General features: G+C 41.9%; 2 protein-coding genes across 3 annotated transcripts; one reads left to right on the forward strand and one right to left on the reverse strand.

Moving 5' to 3' along the window:
• Positions 1-14,791, reverse strand: PRMT7 (protein arginine methyltransferase 7). The gene is made up of 18 exons (XM_066557533.1): positions 14,608-14,791; positions 13,935-14,110; positions 13,108-13,144; positions 11,640-11,789; positions 10,972-11,080; positions 10,181-10,293; positions 8,727-8,968; positions 8,391-8,568; positions 7,193-7,320; positions 6,270-6,429; positions 5,774-5,857; positions 4,742-4,789; positions 3,871-3,960; positions 3,108-3,269; positions 2,630-2,704; positions 2,094-2,254; positions 784-880; positions 1-218 (listed from the first exon to the last, which is right to left on the reverse strand). Exons 2-18 carry the CDS (start codon positions 14,027-14,029, stop codon positions 63-65), a joined length of 2,085 nt encoding a protein of 694 aa, XP_066413630.1. The 5' UTR covers positions 14,030-14,110; positions 14,608-14,791; the 3' UTR covers positions 1-62.
• Positions 14,731-18,799, forward strand: SLC7A6OS (solute carrier family 7 member 6 opposite strand). 2 transcript variants are annotated; one of them, XM_066557535.1, is made up of 5 exons: positions 14,731-14,953; positions 15,726-16,103; positions 16,411-16,611; positions 17,492-17,615; positions 18,070-18,799. In XM_066557535.1, the coding sequence occupies exons 1-5, from the start codon at positions 14,810-14,812 to the stop codon at positions 18,189-18,191; spliced, it is 969 nt and encodes a 322-aa protein (XP_066413632.1). In that variant the 5' UTR covers positions 14,731-14,809; the 3' UTR covers positions 18,192-18,799. The 2 variants fall into 2 exon arrangements, with proteins under 2 accessions (XP_066413632.1, XP_066413633.1); XM_066557536.1 differs by having other exon boundaries at positions 14,742-14,953; positions 16,414-16,611.
• The last annotated feature ends 4,103 nt before the right edge of the window (positions 18,800-22,902 follow it).

A 22,902-nucleotide genomic window follows, 5' to 3' on the forward strand; every position in this document is an offset into this window, starting at 1 on the left:
TACAAAAAGGAAATACTGTATATTTATTATAATTTAGGAATATGAGCAGGAGGAAAGAATTTTTATAATAGCTTAAAATCCATGGCAATCTCTCCTGTCTTTGTGTCAAACTTTATATCATATGTGACAGCAGTAGGGTCTGACAGAATTTCTGATTCAATAACAGAGCTGAAGAAATAAACAGCTTGCTTGCAGTGGGGATTCCATTCACAGTTTCCCTAAAGGAGAGAGTTAAAAGTGAAAGAAGTCAAAATCTACAATATTATTATTATTATTATTCAGTAACAATGCAGTAAGAGTTCTTGTTCCCAGCTGAGCACACAGTGATCAACAGTTATCATTTACACTGCCATCCACTCCACTACGGAACACATAACTTGAAACCCCATCTGCTACACCACACACTGAAGTCACAGACCTAAAAATGGATTTGGTCAAAGAATACTGAGAGAGTATACTAAAAATACTTACTCCTTCCTCTCCAAACTTTTGCTTTTGTTAAACTGAGGTTATTTGCAGAGAAAAAACCCTGCTTTGACCTAGCATCCCATTTAAGTTCTGAATTTGATTCCAAACTAGGGAGCATTTGAATGCAAATCAGACTCTCCCATTTTAAGGTACATCCCCTGCTCCCCATAAAAACATGAAGAGATATTTTTAGTAATTCTGATGACACAGTGTTCAACCAGTGTGAGAAGGGGTACTACACAACCCAAGCATGGCCAGCAGAGACCCTGTGCAATCCTACAGACTTTGATATACTGAATTAAAATGAAGATATACCTTTTCATTGGACAGTTGCATCAGTCCTGTACTAACAGAGATATCAGCAGTAAGATGATATTCCATCCACAGAACTGCTCCATGGCTCTTGCCTTTCCTGGGGAGAGATGCAGGATGGAAACTGTCACTCTCCACAATCCTGGCAGCTTAAACACTGCACTAGTGCTTAAGTGAGAGCTGCAAAAGCATGAACAACTTCCTTCCTTGAAAGAAAGCTGAACAGCTGACTGAGTTGGTAATTGGGGGCAGAAACTTTAAAGTATTTGCAGATATGAAATCCAAAAAAAGGCAAAGAAGAGAACATGTCATAACTACATCTGCTCAGCAGCACAGCCACTTAACCAGCACTGAGTAACATGGCATGAATTACACAGCATAAGCTGAGAACTTCCTTTAGAGACCCCAGCTTCTACTGACTCTGAATTCAGAGGAAATATTTACCACACACACGGTGTCACTTCAAATGCCTGCTCCACAAGAAGCAGAGGTCATGTCCCTGTGCTGCCTGAAAACAACTGCTGCAAAGGCACAGAGACCCCACAGATGGCTCTGCAGTCTATGAAAGCTTCAATTTTGTTTAATGAGAAACACAGCAGTGTTTGAGCTACGTAAGCTCTAGATAGTTAAAAAAGAAAGCTTTCTCATTTTAAAATTCTTTACAGAATTAAGTACAATCCACAGTTATAGTGGAAAGTATCTCAAAAGATGTGGCAAAATATAAAGACTGCCAGCATTACAGTTACAAGGATAACATATACATTAAAAGGATAATATATACATTAAAAGCTATTAACATATATACAACAATTATATGCTACTAGCATATAATTTTAAAGCTATTAAACATAATAAGTTATTAATTATTAAACACAATAATTTGACAAGCTATTTAGAAGCTTTTTGTGCAAGAACTCAGCAGTAGGCAACAACAGAAACACTAAAAAACATCCAGGTAATATTTTATTTTCTCTAAACTATAAATTAATCTATTTAAATTTTAAATCATGGTGAGAGCTATTAAAATGTTGTTTTTTAAAACAGAGGCATATTATCTAATGATATTATCTAATCTAATAATATCAAACATTATTGTATTATTGTTATAGCCTACTGTGAATACCCACAGGAAGCTTGTGTCAGAGCAACTTCCACAATCTTAGGTCACATTATTAAAAACTGCCAAGTACATTTGCACCAGGTTAAGTGTAATACACTTAAAGGAGCTCTAAACTCAGCTCCTCTAAAGAGCTTGACAGGGAGGAAAAGAAATGGATGATGACAAAAATATTTATTGCTGTGAGGAAACTGACCTTAAGAGCTTCACAGAGCCCTCTGTGCTGAGACAGTGCTGTGGCACAGTCTTTGTGAAGTCAAATGTCAAAACTTCCTGGGGCTCTGAGAGTGACTTGCAGGGATATTCCCACAGCGGGTGAGGTTCTGCTTCCTTGGATTCCCTAAAATTCAGAGAATCCTGAAAAAAGGAAGGAATAAAATTAACTGAAAACAGAACTGCAAGAGGGCAGGACTGCACTTAGTCACAATGGAGAAAATGTCCTACATGCATGAAACAAATGCTGTGACTGGGGCCCTCGGCCCTGAAACAGAAATAGGCACTTTCAAAATACAATGCACTGAAATTTTCTCTTCCCTCAATATGAATCCCACTCTACAACTGCCTATACTCCTCCAAATTAATCTAGAGCAAAGCTCTAGAAACTGATACAAATGAATCTCAAACAATGGTGTTCTGCCTAACACACAAGTTTTTCAACAGTTACTAAATGCTTGATTAAACCAAACTGAATTTTTATTTTGCTAAGACTTGTGGTGAAACTGATTTTCTTACTTTAATCATATCATCCATAGTCCGGACATCAAAACCTTCACAGATGCCACAGGGACTCCGGATTCTCCACAAGTCCTGGAAGAAACAAGAGCATTTTGTTTGGCTTTATCAAGGAAATGGGAAATCTTGCAATAATTTTAGCTGTAGCTTAAATTCAATAGCAAACTACATACTATGTATATATTGCTAAAACATTACAACTACTGCAAGAATCAGAAGATAATTCAAGGAAAAGGTTTTATTAAGTTGGTTAATTCTTTAATCACTATTTTCAACTCCTCTAAAGAACATTTCTTACCATTTCTGTGTGTGGTTTACTTTAGAGCAGCTATGGATTTGCCAAGATCTAACCCTCACAGCCCCTCCACTTTCACTATCCAGCACAGCTAAGTGCTCCCAGTAGTATCAAACATCTCACAGCCTACCAGAGAACCACATTCTCTATAGCCCCACAAAGTGGAGTGAGATCATCACTCACCTGGAACTGCACAATCATCATGTGCAAAGAAGCAGACTGAGGTAGGACAGTGACATTGCTGGCAAGGTGAGAGCTCACAGCTGTCCTGGCATACCAGAAATACAGGTTATGCCATGGCAACAAACTTGTCGTGAAAAACGGCTCTCCCACAAGGACAGAAATCTTGGCAAAGGAGGGAAGAGATAAAAAGCATTGTAATAAAGAAAAACAACTCACAACACAGGCTGTTTAGATCTTCCAGTAGCTGCCAGTGCAATATATTATGTGAAATCATCTAAATTGCTCCATAGGGATTTAATTATTGTACACTGCACGTACAGCACACTGGACATTGTTCTGTGGGTTTAGCTACCACATTTTAAATTCAATTTTCATGCAACAAAGTTTGTGAGAAAATATTGCAGTTTGAGTTTGGAAGCTTTGTAATGAGTCACAGAATTCTGAAGTTTTGAAGTATGTTATTACTTTCAAATAGATTGCAATCTTCTTGAGTGGCCTGTGGAAGAGTTACAGCCTTGTAGAACCAGTTAAACTGCCTTAACTACTGGGGCAATTATGCAGCAGGGAAAGTCAGACCCTTCAAAAACAAAGCAACAACCCTCCCACATTCTTTAGCCTTCTTTAATTTTAGTGGCACATGGTGTGAACCATTTACTCATTACATTTTAGATTAATTGGGATATAACAGAATTCATTGTGGGTACAATTCATTTTTATCTTCTGCTCCCTACCAACTCCTGTGTAATGGACAACTCTAACATACCTTTTTATCTTCCAAATGAGAAGGCTTCAGCAACTCTGGACGGGCTTCTATTATTTTAATTTTATCTTCAAGATTATTTGCTTTAAAAAACTAAAATCAAACAGTAACACACTGTCTTTATCAAAAGCCACAATTGAGTCCAAAATAACAATTTTACTGAAAAGAAGTTTGGAAAAAAAACCCAGCAGCTGAAAGAAATTTTAACAAAACTGCCTGCCATAACTCATGAGGATGATACAAGTCTATTCTTGAAGACTGCATGCACCCAGAGCCAGCATGTCTAGGGAACTAGAGCATGTGCCCTTATCTATCCAAAAAGGCAGATAACACAAAAGTTGCTCCACCTTCATTCATTTGTACTTTGAAGCATATGAGAAGGATAATCCAGCAAAGTAAGAATCACTTCACCTAAGAATAACTGCATATTTGGCTTTTCTTTGAGATCAGGTTCCAGCCCTCCCTCGCCCACCATTCTTGGTTTTGCATTTCTGAGCCACAGGCTGAGCCAGATCTCTTTCAAATACACAGTGCCAACTAAAGGAACCACAGCCCAGGGATGACTCCAGGAAGCTGCTTCCAGTCATTCCTCAGGCAGCAGCTGCCTCTCCTGAACAGCTTCCACTGCTCTGGCAGAGCCTTCCCCAAGGCACAGCAAACATTCCCACTTGTCCCAGCTGGAGACAGAAGTGCGGGATGCTGCTTGCCAGCTGAGACTGGTGCAAGCTTTGGGATGCTCTCACTAACCCTCAGAAACAAACAGCCTGGCTTTCATCACCAAGGCAATGGCAGCAGCAGAGCAGCAGCTCAAGCAGACAAGCCAAGAGGCATCAGCAAGGAGAGATCCAGCTTTAACAGAAAATGGAATACTCACTTTTTCCATGACAGAACAGGACACCCCAGAGTTTTCTAAGGTAAACACCTAATGAAAAAACACAGTTAGTCAAACTACCTTTATAGTTTTTAATTAAAAGTATTGTAACCGAAGAATGAAGCAACATTTTGATGCCCTAGTGAGCACAGTTCATAAGAACTATGCATCTATTCCAGAGCCCACTATAATGAACTTTTTATAACAACAAAACACCCCCCAAAACTACAGGTTAAATACTTCTGTTTTCACGGCTATACAGGAAAAAAAAAAAAAAAACTCAACAGAATGCCAATACTTATTTTCCACTTTTAAGCTACACACAGCATATTAACATTTGTCCTAAGCATGTATTTATTCATGAACAAATGAAGGCATATCACCACTGTGCCAAATTGTAAATGCTGCTTAGTATAACCTGACTGTATCAGCTGGAAAGTGCTCAGAAGCCTTTTGAAGTAAGAAAAAAATTAGTTTTTATCCAAAATTGATGAATTGTTAGGAAATATGCTACATTCCTCAGGATTATATTACATTACACATTCCCAGCTACTCAGTTCAGCTCTAACAAATTTTAGTTTAAAGAGCCCCCCATCAAGTAGGGCATTTATGTGTCTGAGACAGCCAGGCAGTTCTCAGTACTCTTACTGCTTCCTTACAGATCTTCCACTCCAGACTAGGTAATAAATGTAATTATGGAATTGCAAGCATAAAAGAAAAATACCCTCCCAGACATTTAGGTCCATAGAGTTTCTTCAAAGAAACAAGATGGCAAACAGGAAGCAGTGGGGAATAAGGAACTTTCCCTCAAAACTACAAATTGGTAAATGTCAAATCTGTTAATTATTATCTTCCTAAACTTCAGCTTGATCAGAGATGAATTTAACCTCCCCTTCAACACAATGTGAGCCTATTCCTCACTTGTCCCTGAAGAGGCACTGCAAATAGTTAAATAATGAGCTGGAAATGAACTCCATGAGAGAAAAATACCAAGCTAAAATGCAAAGATCTGAAAAACAGGACAAAGTAGTGTACCTGCTTTGCTCCAAGATAATGAGCCAGCACAGGCAGCAGACTGCCATCACTGATACAAAGGCAAACACTATCTGTTTTCAGAACCTACAGAAAACAAATAGTCATTGTTATTCTTATTGCAGAGGGAAAAGTTTTCCACACTTTATACACTTTCATATTGAATGACTGTAAAAAAATTCTCATGTAATGCCTTTGGCTTAGGTCTGAAAAAGTTTGCTCAAAAATGTAATGGATGTCTTTATTCAACTGCCAATACCATGTCTAACAAACACCCAGAGCTACTACAAATCCTATGCACAAATGGCTGCTTACCATTTATAAATTTAATACTGAAGTTTTCAAGACAAAACTATAACTTCCATCTTCTGATGGAAGAAAAATACACTTTGTGAGCAAACTGCAGGGGACAAACAAATTCCATAAATAATTCCATAAATAAACCAGTGTGTGCATCCCTCAGAGAAGGCAATAGAACCTGCAGGCTGCAAGCACTCACTTTCCTCAAGGACTTGATGTACTGGCGTGTTCGGCTCGGATCATTCAGCTCCCCAAAGCGGGGCCTGTTCCACAGCAGATGGGCACGACACCTACAGACAGGACTCTCCACACAGACATCTGCTTTGTGCTCCTCTTCCTCTGCTCTGCTCTCCCCTTCTCTGGAAAATATTTCAGTCTAGTATCAACCACAGCATCAGTAAGACATTTTTGTAAACAACACATTGATGCATTCTGGCTGATATACACAGTAATGAATTTGAACTCTGCTGTCACTTTTTTGAAGCTACTGGTTCTCCGGAGACATTTGTGTAACTCTGCATTTCCAAATGAAGAGGGGTCAAAAAGAATTTTCACCTTCTTTAAAAGACAAAACCAAGAATCATCCCCCACTTTACCACTAACTATGATTGTTAGGTACATTAGGCTTTGCCCTTTCAACAGTTACTTGTTTGGATTTTGGATTCCTAAGTAAAAAAGGCACAGCAGATTCAGACATTTTAAAGCTAGCACTGGTTTTAAAAATGTTTGCTGCAATTGCCATGACAACCAACATGACTAAACTCTTTTTAATCTGAGCAAAAAGCAGCAACCTCAAAAAGACAATGCTGACTAGGAAAATAGAAAATGGAATGGCAATTATTTCACTTCTTTACCTGTATGCCACTTCAGCTGTGCTGTATTTTAGGATTCCTAAGAATCAACCATGATTGTTTTATGCTTCTTTGTCAGAGAATGCAAGCAGGTATGAGGCAGGAGTTTGCAGTCCAACTGAGGTTTTAAGCATAATGTGTATTTTCCACCTGTGCCCATATTAGCCTTTAATATTTTTCTACTCTTTAGGCTCTAATCTTGCTCTTCTAGAAAAGGAGCTGCTCTAAGAGCAGCAAATACTGCTTTTTCCTTTTTCCCACAGATTGTTACCTGGCTTTCTGCAGGTTGTACCACACAGAGTACTCATCACGACAGGCAGTCAGGGACAACTTCTCACCCTGCAGAACTGGCTCCTCACGTGGAAGAAAATAAACACACTGCATCCAGTGATCTCTCCACTGAAAAAGTTGATATAGAAAACCTGAGAAACTCACTCATAAATAGCAAATGGAAAGTAAACAAATAGTAGGAAATCAATTAGGAAAAATAGGCACAACTTTGAAAACGCATGATTAATTTAAAGAACCTTGTTCAATTTAGCAAGGCTGAATAAAGACCAATATCACATATTGAATAATACTGATTTCTTGCAACAGAATAAACCCAAGACCATTGGCTTGCTCACTAGCCAAGCTTCTACTGCAACCAAATTAAAAAGAACCAAAAATTGCTTTTCATTTATTAATGCTGCTTACCCTCCACAGTTAACTTGTGTTAGAAACCTGTATTGAACTGCTGACAGCCTCATGCACCCAGAGTTATGTCATTTAGTGTCACTCTGATCACAGCACAATTATTTTGTGTTTCAAAAAGCTGGTTTTTGCACTGCAAATATCCTATGCTGATCAGTCACTCTAAGCTGATTGAACACCTCCAATTTGATAATTTCAAATTTTATTCTCAAACATGCTAAGTGTAGACAATAATTTTGTAACTTCCTTTTGACTAAGTTCATCCTATTGGTAAATTCACTCACAAAAAACCACAGGAATCTGACTTAATAGTATTTCTGTAATTATCTGTATCAATCCAGCACTTTCCTACACCAGCCTCTTTTTTTTAATGAGAGTATAAATATATTACCACAAACATAACACTTACTTGGAAATTTAATAGAAGAACTACAAGGAAGCAAAACACAGACTAATATTTAATCAGGGATAGAGACTATTTAGGAAAAAGATACAGAAATCTTTATTTCTTGAACATAAAAGAAATAATATGTGCAAGGACAGCTTCAGTCTTTAAGTTTTATGTAAAAGATGATCCTTAATGTTTAACATAAAGAAAACCTCAAATGGGCATATACCATAGCTAAAATTTCTACAATTTGCTTATTTAGTATCTTCCAATACATAAAATATTAGCAAAGTTCCTAAACAATTTAAGGCAGAGCTGCTAAACCCCCCAGTACTCCAAAGAGTTGCTCAGTCATCTGACAATGGTATCTGAAGGCTCAGTATTTTACCTGCAAAGCAGAAGTGGGTTTTACCCAGTAGGGAGCCATTGAGCAATTTATCATCCCAGAGGGGTCCATGTCAATGTCCCACCAGGAAAGTACAATTTGTGCCTTGCCAGATTTCACAGGCTCCAGCTGCACTCTATAGCAGGTAGAAGCACTCTGTACTGGTTTACTGAAATCCACACTGCAGGAAAGCATGAAAATTGTAAAAAGAAATATTAGAAAGGAAATTGTAAAATGAATTCTTCAGAAATTCTCATCAGTTTCTTAAGCTCAATACACAGCTTATATGAAAGGCATAACAGGATAACTTTGTTTTGAACAAAACAATGTCTCCCTTACCTGAACATTTTCACCACATCACTAAGGGTACTGAAGTCACTTGAAGGCATCTGGTTCAGCTGGATATCACAAACAGAAGCAAGACCTGGACAGTTCTCCATTTCTGAAGGTGGAACAAGTATTTTTTCACCATCCTCTGCTTCAACATGAACAGGAAAGAGTTTCTTCCAGGACCACATTCTTCTGGATTCCACTAACTGGACATAGACTGTTGCCCTGTGAGGCACTGCCTCACACCCTTCCTGAATGTTCAAAACAAAGGGTAAACACATTCAATAAGTTTCACTTATTAACGTAAGTAAGATTAAATCAACTGAAATGCAAACCCATTTAAAGAAAATTTGGACTGGGAGCTTTGAAATCTAAAACACAAGTTATTGTAGAGACTTTTGTAACATTAGAGCAATTTGTCTCTCTGTGAAACAGAATACACATATCTATCCTGTTCAGTGTGGTTCAGCAAGGCCAGATTACTTCATTAACCATGCAACATTATCTGTTTACTAGCCTCAGTTAAACTTGAATTTCCATTCTTGTTCTGAAATAAGAGATAAGCTTGAGCTTCTCAGGGCAGAAAACTACTAAGCTATCAAAAATACAAGACAGGTGCTAATTGCAATGAGGAAACAAGAAAAATAATGGCTCAAATATTTATGCAAGGATAACTTTGTATCCATGTTAAAGAGTGAAAAACATACAAGTTGTCCTAAAAATCCCACTAAGAACTAAGAGCCAACCATGAAGTCATAAAACAATGCTTTTACAGAAAAAAGACTAATTGCAATTAAGAGTTCTAAATAGAGATCACTACAAAGTTATGGAGCGCTGTTGTCTTTATGTGGTGTCTTTTAAACTCATGAATGGAAACCTGGAAACCTAAACAAAGTTCTGCCATCCACATTTTAATGAAGGGAAAATATTAGAAAATGTAAAAGAGAAAGCCCCAAAATTATACCCATAGATTGTAAGTCAAAAAAAGGATGTTATTTAAATACACTGTTTAAAATATTTTCACATGCAAAATGCATATGGAGTAGAAAGAACACAATAGAAAAGTATATCCAACCAAAAATGTATTAATGCCTGGGAGGTGAAGCTCATCAAATTTAGGAGAATTTTTTAAAATATCTTGGGACAAAGTTATTATTAAGGAGAGCTTCAAATCAGAACTGGATGCCTTTCTGAAAGACATTTGTTAACCAGCAAGTTATTGGTTTCAACACAAAGCAACTAGGTGTATTTTCAGAGCCTGTGATTTACAATATGAATTCAAATAGCTTTATTCTAGGAATGAATCTAATAAATTATTGACTGAATAAGAAACTAGCAGAGCTGATGGTGTATTTATCAAGGGATACAGAAGCCTAAGTTCTGTATAATCTTTATCCTACTTTAAAAAGAAGCAGAAGAATTTCTCTAGTGATAGATGTGACACACTCCCTCTATTTTCTTACCTGTACAAGATATTTGTGTGCATGCTCATAGGTTGGTAAAGCTCCTTCTCCAATCAGCTCTGTATCAAATAATTCTGTTACCAGGATGTTTGCCCGACACTGCATATCTTCATCTGAAAGACACAAATTAACATTGTAATGTTAAATCTTTTACCTGAATACACAAGTAATTAAAAAACTTACTCCTGTTAAAGAGTCTGCTGAAGACTGGAAATTATTTCCTACTTGAGATACAAATGGCTACTGAGATGTTACCAGAACACTTTCTTCTGTAGTAGATTTCCAGTGTTACTTTCTAGAATGTAAAGTCTCACTGAACCCTTAAGGTTGGAGAAGACCTTTAAGATCAAGTCTAACCACTAACCCAGCACCATCACCATGTTCACCACTAACCCATGTCCTCATGTTTTTCAACACTTCCAGGGATGTTGACTCTACCCTTTCCCTAGGAAGTCTTTTCAATGCTTTACAACCCTTCCTGTGAAAAGAAATTTTCCTAATCTCCAGTCTAAACCTTCCCTGGCACAACTTGAGGCTATTTCCTGTCATCCTGTCACCTGGGAGAAGAGGCAACCCTCACCTTTCTCACCCAATAACTCCTTTCAGGCAGTTGTAGAGATGAAGTCTCCCCTAAGCCTCCTCTTCCCCAAGTTGAACCCATACCAGCTCCCTCAGTGTACTCAACGCACTTGTTTTAACCAAAAAAATGTGTAAGAAATAAGAGTAAGACCTATTCCTTCATGGTTTTCAGGTACTTGCTAATTTTTTCAAGCCTAGCCTATTCTTCTCACCTGGGCCAACTGTGACTTCAGTAGAATGCTTGTTGATTACTTTGATCTTGTCAGAAAAACCATTTTTCTCCACTATCTTCACAGCAGCATTAGCCATGGGCTTAAACACCTGTGAAGAGCGAGAGTGTAACAAAATGGTACCCTTCAAGTCAGCTTTCAAAAATGGAAGGGCACTAACACAAAATGTAATACATTTAGTTCTCAAAAAAGATTAACATCGTCTTATCTTTTCCTATGTTTGAAGTTCACTATCATGAACCAAGGCAATGAGCCTCACTTGAAAAATTCAGAGCTTCACTGTTAGAGAGTTATCAGCTGCCTCCAAAAGCTACTCCAATTTAACTTTTGAAACACAAGAATACACATTAATATTGTAGCATTTACATTAAACAAATTCATTTCTTTGTAAAAATAAAGATACCTATACATGCATCAACAGAAGGCCCTAAAGACTTACATGTCCTCAAGACACTATGTCAATGAAACCAAAACAGCCAGCACTGAAATACTCACTGAAGGATGCCAAAAACCTGCTTATATTAACAGTGTAACTGTGAAGAGAATTTCTGTTTCATTCAGAACAAAAATAACAGAGATAGTACACAACCTGAAAATAAGAGCATCACAAAGAACATGTTGACTGTGTGCAATCCCTAACAAACACTCACCTCAATGGCATAGCAGAAATCTGCCCCAGCTGAAGCTGCCATCATGGACAGGAGTCCTGTGCCAGTCCCTATGTCCAGCACAATTGCTTCCTCACCTCTCTCCTTTACTCTGCTCACTGCAGCACGAATACCTTGGTAGTATTTCACATTCTGTGGAAAAGGAAAAAAAAATCAGCAACCTTTTATCCATTTCTGGTTTTAATTTTTGCACAGAAATCTTGCACTCTTTGACTGTGAGTTTATAATCAGAAAAAGTCCTACAGACACTCCTCATGGCAAGCAGTCACACCAAAGCCATCTTCAGCAATATCAAGTGTACCTGGCAGAATCAGCCCATTTAAAGTATATCAATATTTATCATAATGTTCATATTACCATTGGTCAATCAGCTATTCATAACATATGTATGATTTCCAAATGTCATATATTTTCCCAAGTAAATAATAATCAGACCCATGGGAGATACTACAGGTTTTCTGATTAATCTTCCCCTGCAGGACCACTCAAATAGTCATATTCTCCCTATGGCAGTACAAGAGCTGAAATATCTTGGTTTAGATTCCTCTCTTCATTTACTCAAAAAGGTTCATACATGAGAATTAAAAGTGTAAATCCTGGGTTTTAGTTACAGGCCATTAAATGGAGCTGTAAGCACACCAGCACCAACAACAGGAAGAAAATAAATGCTGTCAGTCACAAGATACAGATTGATATATATGGTTATATTTTCTTTATAACAACCTACTGTAAGACATTCCTTTCCAAATGATTTATCAAGCCTTTCCAAGGAATAGACAACCTTTGAACATTATACATTTGGAAGGTCTGCTGGACCCCCTTCTGAACAATTCTAGTCAACAACTTTGATATATATAATTCCAGTAGCTGTTTTTATCACTCAGACACAACCTGCTGCCTCTACAAAGTTTATTAAATGCCTTATCCCACTGACAAGTTTTATTTCAATATGAATTCAATATTCATTATGGAGGCACCAAAAAATCTTTCAAAATGTTATTGATGGAAAGCTGACTTAATGGCTAGAGGAAAATGAACATTTGAACTATTCACTTCAGGCAGACTTCATCATGCCTGTACATATGGTAGAAATACCACAGAAGAACAGACTTTACATATACTCCTAGAAAAACTAAGAAGCCCAGCTTCACTTTTACAACCTTTGAAATTTCATCTAACGAGCGCTCTGTCAAAAATGTCAAACACAGAGCAGCAAAATTGGCTACTGAACATAAAAATGTTCTGCAGTAAACAACAGAACAGTAAAGTTCAGATGTAAGAAGGCATCTTCTTACATCTGATTTAAGTGCAGGTCTGGTACCTTAGACAGTACAAAAATGTGATCATTTAATCTTTCAGAGAAACCCATATAATCACACAGTGAAGCTATTCAAGAGAAATGCAATGGCTCTTTTCCCACCATTCAAAAGGGTTTTGGTTCTGTACTTACTCTGTCCTTATCATGAAGCATATCTGCATAGCGTGACCTGCAATAAAAGATATTCCAGTTTAAATACTCCATTCTGCAAAGCAACTGGTCCCTGTGCCCCACAAATGTACAAACTGACACACTCTGAAGACCTGAGGTGTTTCTCTAATCTAAGGGATAATGTAATTTCAGTGATCTGGCCATCAGCATATAAATCAACTCATGAACCACTGGAACAAATCCTCTCCACAGCAATGGACCCAGGGCACAGACAGACCTAGGGACAAACAGCTGTGAAGTAGCACCTAGGACACACATAGAGTCATACAGAGCAATGAAAGACAGACTACTAATGACCTATTTCTTACTAAGACTTAAATTTCTTTGGTTCCCATTTCTTCATGGGTTGCACTACTCAAAAATACCCCAAAATAAATCTTCTCACCTTCTCTGGCTATTACACTAAGCTCTTAAAAAGCTACAACAAGAACAGACAACTGGCAGTTACATGTTGCACTGCCATTTAAAAGCAATTTGGTAAATGCATTTTACCAGCTCAGGATTTACAGATCCTGATACACTGTCAGTATCAGGATCAGCTCCACAGAAAAGAATTTTAGAAAGTTAGAAGGAAACTACTTGGAGAATGGTTTACAACATTTTACATTGACAGCTCTGCTCCATACACCACTGGGCACATTTACTGCCGTTTAGACGATTCTACAGCCTGTTCACCTCATGCCCTTGGAATTTCTACAAAGACAGACCCCCAAACTGCCCTTAAAAAAAGTTGGATTTGCTCATTTTTCGGTGTCCTTTAACAGAACAGGCTACTTTTCCAAGCATACCTTGCAATCTCCTGGTGGTAGTCATAGTCCTCACCCTCTTCCAGCCACTCCATCGAGCCAGTGGTTGGATTGGCTCTTCCACAAAAGGTTTTCATGATCAATCTCAAGCCGTATTGTATTATTTATGTATTGTGTGCAGCTTTGCTTTCGCTTCAATAGAATACACCAAATGCTGGCTATTAAAAAAAAAACAAAAATAAAACCAACCATACAACTTTTAGTAAACACAACAAATATCACTTTAGCTCTTGTACATTTCCCCCACTACATCTGTCTTGGCCAGAAGCACTGGTGACCGCTTTATGCTTTTTTCACAAGGACGTTTTAACCTAAAATCTGTCACCTAGCCCTACACTGAAAGGGAACCCTGAAGATGATCGAGGTGAAACCCCTGAGAACACCACGGAGGAAAGAAACCAACACAGCAGTAAATCCCCATGGAAGAGCATCCATGTGGATCAGGCCGGCGGCGGCCCCTCTCCCGGAGTCCCCACAGGGGGGAACCGGCACAGGCCCGGCCCTTCCCCGCCTCAGGAACGAGCTGCGATGGGGCAAGGCCGGAGCGTTCCCCGCCATTCCCAGCCCGGAACCAGCGCAGCGGGCCCGACAAGCCGCGGGCTCGTCCCTCCTCAGAGCCCCAGGCCGACAGCTCCCACATGCCGCGTGTGCCCACCTTGAGCCCGGTGGGTGTGCCCGCCCCGGATGCCGCGTGTGCCTGTCCCGGACACCGCGTGTGCCCGTTCCGGCCCCGCGTGTGCCCGCCCCGGCCCCGCGTGTCCCTGTCCCGCACACGGCGGTTGCTCCCCGCTGCCGCCGCTGAGCCCGAGCCGCGGGGCCGGCGCTGTGCAGCCGCTCCGCCCTCTCTCGCAGTCACCATGGCGGGCGCGGCCGTGCTGCGCGTGCGGCGGAAGCGCGGCGGCTCCGAGCCGGCCGAGGCGCTGCTCCTGGCCTGCAAGCGGCGCCGGGCCGAGCCCGTAGAGAACAACCTCTTCAAGCTCGTAGCGACCGTGTCCTCCAAGGTATCGGGGTCGGGCCGGGCCGGGCCGGGCCGGGCGGAGTGGGCCGGTGCTCCTGGACGGGTTTGGAAAGCAGCGGCCCTCTCTGGCTGCTCTTCGCCGTCTTGCGGGGCTCCGCCGTGGGTGCGCTGCTCTGCAGAGTAGCCCGGCCCCGGGCAGCGCCGTCCGGTGCCGCTAACCGAGGGCACGGCGGCTCCTCCCGCGCTGTGACAGCCGCGGGCACGGCAGCAGCACAGCTCCGGCCCACAGCACGCACTGACCCCCTGACACTGTGCGCAGCACTCCCTTCCTGCACTTCTCTACGCTCTTCCTCACTTGGAAACTACACAACAGTCAATAAGTGAAGCTTGAATTTCTGCTCTGAGAGATGCTGAAGCTTCGCCCTACAAAGATAACAGCCTCCATCCAGCCTTTTATATTGAGTAAGACTTGTCCCTCTTGGGAAATGGTCTTCTTAGCATAAAGGATATTATACCCTAAATTTAGGTCCATTGCAGTCTTCCAAAGGCATGTGTTTTTCTTTGGAGAGCTATTCTGTACCACAAAGTTGTGTAAAAATCAAATTGAAATAGTCTTAGGACTTCTATATCTTGTGCTTTTTTCCCCTCATAACAAGAGAATATTATAATTATGTTGCTTAAAGTCATAGTAGAAGTCACTTGAATGTTGTTAGGATTATTGGTATTGCACTTCTTCATCCCTTCCAGGAAGGAGTATGACTTGATATGTTGATGTTATCATCAGATTCCTCCTGCTCTTTGTTCCTTTTCCCCAGAATGAACCAGTTCAGAAATATGTTAAAGATGCCATCACGCGGGACAAGGCAGCTCAGAGCCTGCGGCCCCCTTTGGGAAGCACCCAGCAAATCCTTCAGGAGCTGCGCTGTGCCAAGCAGGCAGAAAGGAAGGAGAAGCGGTACCGGGTCATTTCCAGCCACCGGCCCCACTGTGCCCACACAGCTGCACCTGCCACAGACGGACAGGCCGTGCCTCACGGGGACAGGTCGGGGTCTGAAGCACTGCAGGATGCTTCACCAGAGGAGAGTGGTGCTGTGGATAAAAGTTCAGACTGCTGTGGAAAATTCCAGCTGTTTGATATTATACAGGAAGAGGAGACAGTGGGAGATTCCAGTGTAACCACTGCAAACTCACAGGTCAGCTATGAACTTGGGGTACTTGAAGTACACTTTGGGATGGCTGTTGAGTAGCACATGTGGGCAGACTGAAAGTATTCCACTATTTCATAGGAGCTTTAACTAGATTGCAAGCTGGAATGTTTCATGAGGATCCTGAGTGCACTAATGTTCAAACTGTGCGGAGCTGCTGCTTAAGGAAGGGCTTGTACCACCCTATTTTTCTTTGCCCTGGTCTCATGGATAAGTTTTCTTTTCATCTGAAAACTGTTGGCTGTAAATGAGACTTTGCATGAATTTATTGGAAATATTTTTCATTTTTTCTCAGCAGAAGACCAATCCAGATGCAATCCTCTGCAATACAGTAGAGATGATCCGTGAGCGTTTAAACATTTCTGAAGATGGTAAAGAACAACACGGTCACAAAGAAGATGAGTATGTTTATGACATCTACTATAAGGAAACATCAGCCCCTGACTGGATTGAAAATATCCTTTCTGTACAGCCCTATAGAGAAGAATATGAATGGGTAAGAGTGCGGAAAAAACAATCTTTCTCAATTAGAAAGACCACAAATAAAAGATGTTTAAAATTCTGCTCTTGGAAGTTGCCATGCCAAGAAAGGTCCTTTAGGGTAGACACTACATGTATGCTCAGTGACTTCTGTGTTAGGCCTTTTGTAACTGCCAGTCCCACGTTCCTGCAGGTTACTCTTATATGATCCCAGGACATCATATAACAAAATGGAAGCGATGCTGCTCATGTCATGTGAAGAATCTGTCTGGTTTCAAACTGACAATTCCATTTTGGCACAGGAAACTTGACTCATTTATGTCTTGCTTGCAATTAGGAGACAGCCAGTAAAATGGCATTGTAAATAGGACTGAATGAAAAGAAGAGCAAGGGGGAACACAACTTTTACACTATTTGAGGACTTGACTTTAATCTTCATGAGAGATATTTTTTCTTAATAAATTCTTCTTCAGTGACTGTGGAGTTAGGAAGTTTAATGTAGGGTTTAGTCTTGTGTTGTATAGTTCCTGTAGTCAACAGATTTGTATATTGAGAGCCTGAAATGATTTTCTGCCTTCCCTGATCTATTACACTACTGTTGAAGTGAGTAGGATTAAGCTAGACATTAACAGTGAAATGCTGGACTGGAACACATACATGTGGGACTTCACTGATTTTTCACCTCAAGCACATTTGAAGTGGTGTGGTGAATGCAGTGACAACTCCAAATTCTCCTGCAGTGTGCCCTGTTTCACTGCACAATTCCTTCTGCCTGCCATCAATAAGTATTTCCTGGCTCTTTCTGATCTGTATAGTATTGCACAGCTGGATGAAAATTTACTTAACATTCACTATAAACACAGACACTCATCATTGTGTTTTATGCTGACATGCAGGTAAATGATGATCCTGGTCCAGAGGAAGTGTATGATGATGAAGATGATGAAAATGATGAAAATAACTGGCGTAATGATTATCCTGAGGAAGATGAATTCTTGCCAGAGGAAGATGGAGAAAAAGGTACACCTGTCATAAATGCTGTTTGCTTTCCTGCATGTATACATCCCCTCTTTTTTACATGCTATCCCTAGAAAAGCAACTTAACTGTGCACTGCTGGGGTAGCATTTTGCTCTTAAAATGGTGAAATGCGTGTAGAGGAGGATTATCTTTCTTGGAACTAGAAGAGAAATTAATGTTTGTGAAAAGACAAAATTGAGAAGTCAAATTGAGGCTGCTGGAATTGCAAAGGTTTGCTTGCTTACATAAGGAATCTATGACTTGGGTCCACATGATTGTGAAACACTGCCTCTGCCTTCTGAAGTCCGTACCTGAGTCCTTCAAGCACAGTTCAAACCTCAGCTCATACAGAAGTTGTTCAGACTTTGTTAGTTTCTCAAGAAGCTTAAACTAGTCTAACTTAATTTTTAAGTAAAAAGAAGGGATAATCTAGAAGTGTTGATGCTTTCTCTGCAGATTCTGAAGAGAGCTTCAGTGATGAGGACCAGTGTTACAGAAGAAGAACATGGGACAAATATCGAGAGGAGGTTTTGAAGGAATTTGGATATGATCAGATTGAAGATTTGGGTTCTGACTAACAGCCTGGTTTTGGAGATAAAATGCACACTGAAGGTGAACATTTGCTGCTGTAGGAGAATGTACTATCTGAGCAGCCAGCTTCAGCTGGTGGACATTAAACAGATGGGTGTGATTTAGGTAAAAGTTAAGTTATGTTAGATTAGTGTATAGTTCAATTATATTGTATATATTATGTAATATTAATTGTATTATGTTATGAGTTTGGAGGGTTGTTAGAATGTTCTAGGAGAAGGGTCCAGGGTTTGGTGGAAAGGCGGTCTGGTGGGGCAAGGTGAGGTCGAAGAGGGTTTGGAAGGAAGATCTGACCGATCGTTTGAAACCCTGCAGAAACGATTGGTCCAGAATGAACAGTGGTAAAGACCAATGAGGAGCCTGGAAACGAACCAATCACCATGAGGATCCATAATGGACTCGAAGGGGGCTATAAATGGGGGAAGTTCATTTGGGTCGGGGTTCTTCTTTTTGGAAACTTGTGTTCTGGGGAGAGCCCGGTGCACTTGGGGGTAGCTTTTTTGGCTCACTGTGTGGGTGCTCAGGCTTATCCTAGGTATTCAGTTCCTTTTAGCTATGTTAATAAATGACACCTCTTTTTCCAGAGAAAGTTTAACCTCGTTCATATTCATAAATAGATGTGTTATAAATGATCAATCAAAAAGCCAAATTATCAAAACGCAAAAGATTTTCTTTTCTACGATCAAAAACAGTCCTCAAAAACCACAGCCAAACAGACAGCATCGAGCCCAGGGTCGGCGCTGGGTGAACCTGGATCTGACCTCTATCGCATCAGACCTCCCTCTGTTCACGAGTGCTGCTTCCAGCAAGGCTGTTTTATACAGTTTTTTATGCCTGAGCCAGAAGCACCCTGATCTCTTTTGTAATCCTGCATATGCGTAAGAGTTTCTTTCACTGTGCAGGCTGGACATCTACCCTCCACCTCCAAGAATCTCCTACAAAGAGAAGGACTTACTTAAACTCTCTGCATGCCCTGCTCTCCTTGAGGGATTTCTTGATAGCCATTTTAACTATTCTCATTACTTTTGACTTGTTTTTCAAATTTTGCAAGGACCTCAGCGGCATTGCTGGTACATCCACCCTCCCCCAGGCTCATGATTTTGAATATGTTGTTTCCAGAAGCCAACTCCAGGTCCATGGGCACAACTGCTATTTGCATACCCTGTACTTGTGTCACTGCAGAATTCCTTCTGCCTGCCATCAATAAGTATTTCCTGGAGTGTGTATCAATCTAATAAAACACAGTTTTAGACATGGAAGGAATACGACCCCAGCTACTGAACACATTACAAAAAATACCATTTTGTTCCACCAGGCTCCATCGAATAGTCTGTCCCATCAGGTTGACTGCAAGATATAATTCCATTTCTGGACTGGTACATGAGCCACCTTTTTCATCTCCACTGCCAAACCCCTTATGGTTTCCCCATAATCATCAGTCTCAATGCAGCATTCTGACTCGTTGAACTTTCCACACCATCCCCCTTGCTCGGCCAACAAATAGTCACACTATTCGATTTTGGTACACAAAAGCCCACACCTGAGTGTGCTGCCGGCTTAACAATCAAGGGTCTCCGAGGGGTGATTCGAAACAATTTCTACCACTGCCTGCAGCCTGGTAAGTCACTTCAGTAGATAAATTGGGGTCCTATATCCCCAGCTTCCGTCCTGAGCCCAAGTAGCCGGCCCATAATATTCAATTATTCTCGCTGCCAGCCATTCTTCCTCTCTCCAAGTCTGCCTGCCACTTAGGACAGGGACTATCTTCTCCAGACTCCTCTTTCCCCTGTTCAGGGTCTCATACAATGGGGCCCTTAACAGGTTACTTTTCGTTTGGGGGAGAGTGAAGAACATGGGTCAGACCATGCCCAAAGTGCATGATCCTTTCCATTTTGGAAGTAACTTGCTGTACTCCTTTTTCCTGCAAATCCAAAAAAATCCAGCTGGGGCTTTCCACCTTACATTTGTTTTTCCTGGTTCTGTCCAGTATTCTCTCAGTTCCCCCAATGATTGGTAAGGGTTAGCTTCGGAGCTCTTGACCCAACAGAGTTCAGTTTGACCATTCCACTCGCAATTTAATTCATTTTGACTCCAAAATGATTCATTTTGATTTCATTTTTGACTCCAGCATCCTGTAGGAGGCTCTGGTTGCCAGACTTTGCTCCCACTACTTCAATTTACCACTAGAGTGGATATAAACTGGGTATATCCCACCACTTTGGTATATTCCCTTCCCTCTCGGCTGATGCAAACAGTTCCAGTCACTCATTGTTCCAACACCCATCCCTCAGGTCTCTGTGCCAATTTTGAGACCCGTGGATTCAAAAGTTGTTCCCCTTCACAGTGGGGACCCAGCACAGGCCCAGCCCTTGCCCGCCTCAGGAACGAGCTGCGATGGGGCACAGCCAGAGCATTCCCCGCCATCCTGTCCTAGGGTGGGTGGCGTTATGATGCTTGTATCCCCATTAGTGTGTTCTGTTTATGCTGGATATTATGTTCTGTGCCTTCAAGACTGGCTCTGAAGAGTGAATGTTTTGTTTTGGTTTTGCTATCAGCCGCTCCCCCACAGCTGGGGGGACACAGAGACAGAGCAGTACATAGTGCTGCTTTTGCTTTTTGCTTGGCTTTTCGCTTTGCTCTTGCTCTTGTTTCTGCTTGCTTCTGCTTTGCTCTCGCTTTTTGCTTCTGCTCATTAGTTCGTAGCTAAGCAGTCCAAATTTTTTCCTGGACTGTTTCTCCTTTCCCTTTTTTTTGGACCTACACAAACCTGCTCCGGACTGGGACCTGGGAAACACCGAGAGTTTGCACCTTGTGGCTGCAGCAGCCACCCCAGCGCCGGAGGGACTGATAACAGAGCGACGACCATCCCCCAGAGAGATTTCCGAATTTGTCATCTTTTTCAGAGCAGTGAAAGAGTGGTGCCATCTGGTATTGTTCATTTTGTATGCTGGGGGTGCTGTGCCTGTTAAATAAACAGGTTCTTTCCACTTCTCTCCGAGGAATCCTTCCCGAACCCGTTGGGGGAAGGGGCCATGTGGGTTTGCTTTCTGGACAGGCCCCCTTTTGGAGGTTTTGTCCCAGATTTGCCCTAAACCAGGACACGTCCCCAGCCGGGAACCAGCGCAGCGGGCCGGACAAGCCGCGGGCTCGTCCCTCCTCAGAGCCCCAGGCCGACAGCTCCGCAAGCCGTGTGTACCTTCCCCAGGCGGCGCGTGTGCCCGCCTTGAGCCCCGTGGCTGTGCCCGCCCCGGCCCCGCGTGTCCCTGTCCCGCACACGGCGGTTGCTCCCCGCTGCCGCCGCTGAGCCCGAGCCGCGGGGCCGGCGCTGTGCGGCCGCTCCGCCCTCTCTCGCAGTCACCATGGCGGGCGCGGCCGTGCTGCGCGTGCGGCGGAAGCGCGGCGGCTCCGAGCCGGCCGAGGCGCTGCTCCTGGCCTGCAAGCGGCGCCGGGCCGAGCCCGTGCAGAACAACGCTTTCAAACTGGTGGCGACCGTGTCCTCCAAGATGCCGGGCCGGGCGGAGTGGGCCGGTGCTCCTGGATGGGTTTGGAAAGCAGCGGCCCTCTCTGGCTGCTCTTCGCGGTCTTGCGGGGCTCCGCCGTGGGTGCGCTGCTCTGCAGAGTAGCCCGGCCCCGGGCAGCGCCGTCCGGTGCCGCTAACCGAGGGCACGGCGGCTCCTCCCGCGCTGTGACAGCCGCGGGCACGGCAGCAGCACAGCTCCGGCCCACAGCACGCACTGACCCCCTGACACTGTGCGCAGCACTCCCTTCCTGCACTTCTCTACGCTCTTCCTCACTTGGAAACTACACAACAGTCAATAAGTGAAGCTTCAATTTCTGCCGTGAGAGATGCTGAAGCTCCGCCCTACAAGGATAACAGCCTCCATCCAGCCTTTTATATTGAGTAAGACTTGTCCCTCTTGGGAAATGGTCTTCTTAGCATAAAGTAAAGGATATTATGCCCTAAATTTAGGTCCGTTGCAGTCTTCCAAAGGCATGTGTTTTTCTTTGGAGAGCTATTCTGTACCACAAAGTTGTTGTTGGTTTTTTTTTTTTTTTACCAAGTTTTCTTTACTCATTTAAAAATCACAGAAGTTGGCAGAGCTGAACCCAGGTCACCATTTTAGTTTGCATTTGTAGATCTTTAAACAATTCCATTGAACCTGTTTGGACACATGAAGTATTTCAGCACTCTCCGACTTGAGTCTGTACAAACCAGCTGATAAGATTAGCTCTTAGCTGATCAATGTCACTCATGAACTGGAGGCTGCAGCAGTACTGAGGCCAATCAGTCTTGACTGGTAATAACAAAAAGGAGTGGAGACAAGGTATTTTTGTTTGCCTCAGAAAAAAGTTAACAAGGCAGGGCAAAAATCCAAATCATCCTCACTATTATTCAGGTCATTGATGCAACTGTGGTGCACCCTTTGAGGTGTGTATTGCTTTAGCCATAATCTTGTAATTTCAGGATTTAGTTCAACTTAACTGCACAAAACCATACATATGGCCAAACTCAGGTCAACTGAGACAGGCATTCTGAACTAAGGTAAAAATCTTAGGTTTGTTTTTGAAATACATACCTCACTTTGCCAGAAAAACAGGCTTCTTGTTGCCTTTTGCTGCACCAGAATTCAGTATCAAAACAGTCCTGATTCTAGGCTTACAGCTTTGGAATTACATAGACTATGAATCAGCATGTAT

This window comes from Molothrus aeneus, chromosome 11 (genome assembly GCF_037042795.1).
Source record: "Molothrus aeneus isolate 106 chromosome 11, BPBGC_Maene_1.0, whole genome shotgun sequence".
NCBI classification, from domain to species: domain Eukaryota; kingdom Metazoa; phylum Chordata; class Aves; order Passeriformes; family Icteridae; genus Molothrus; species Molothrus aeneus.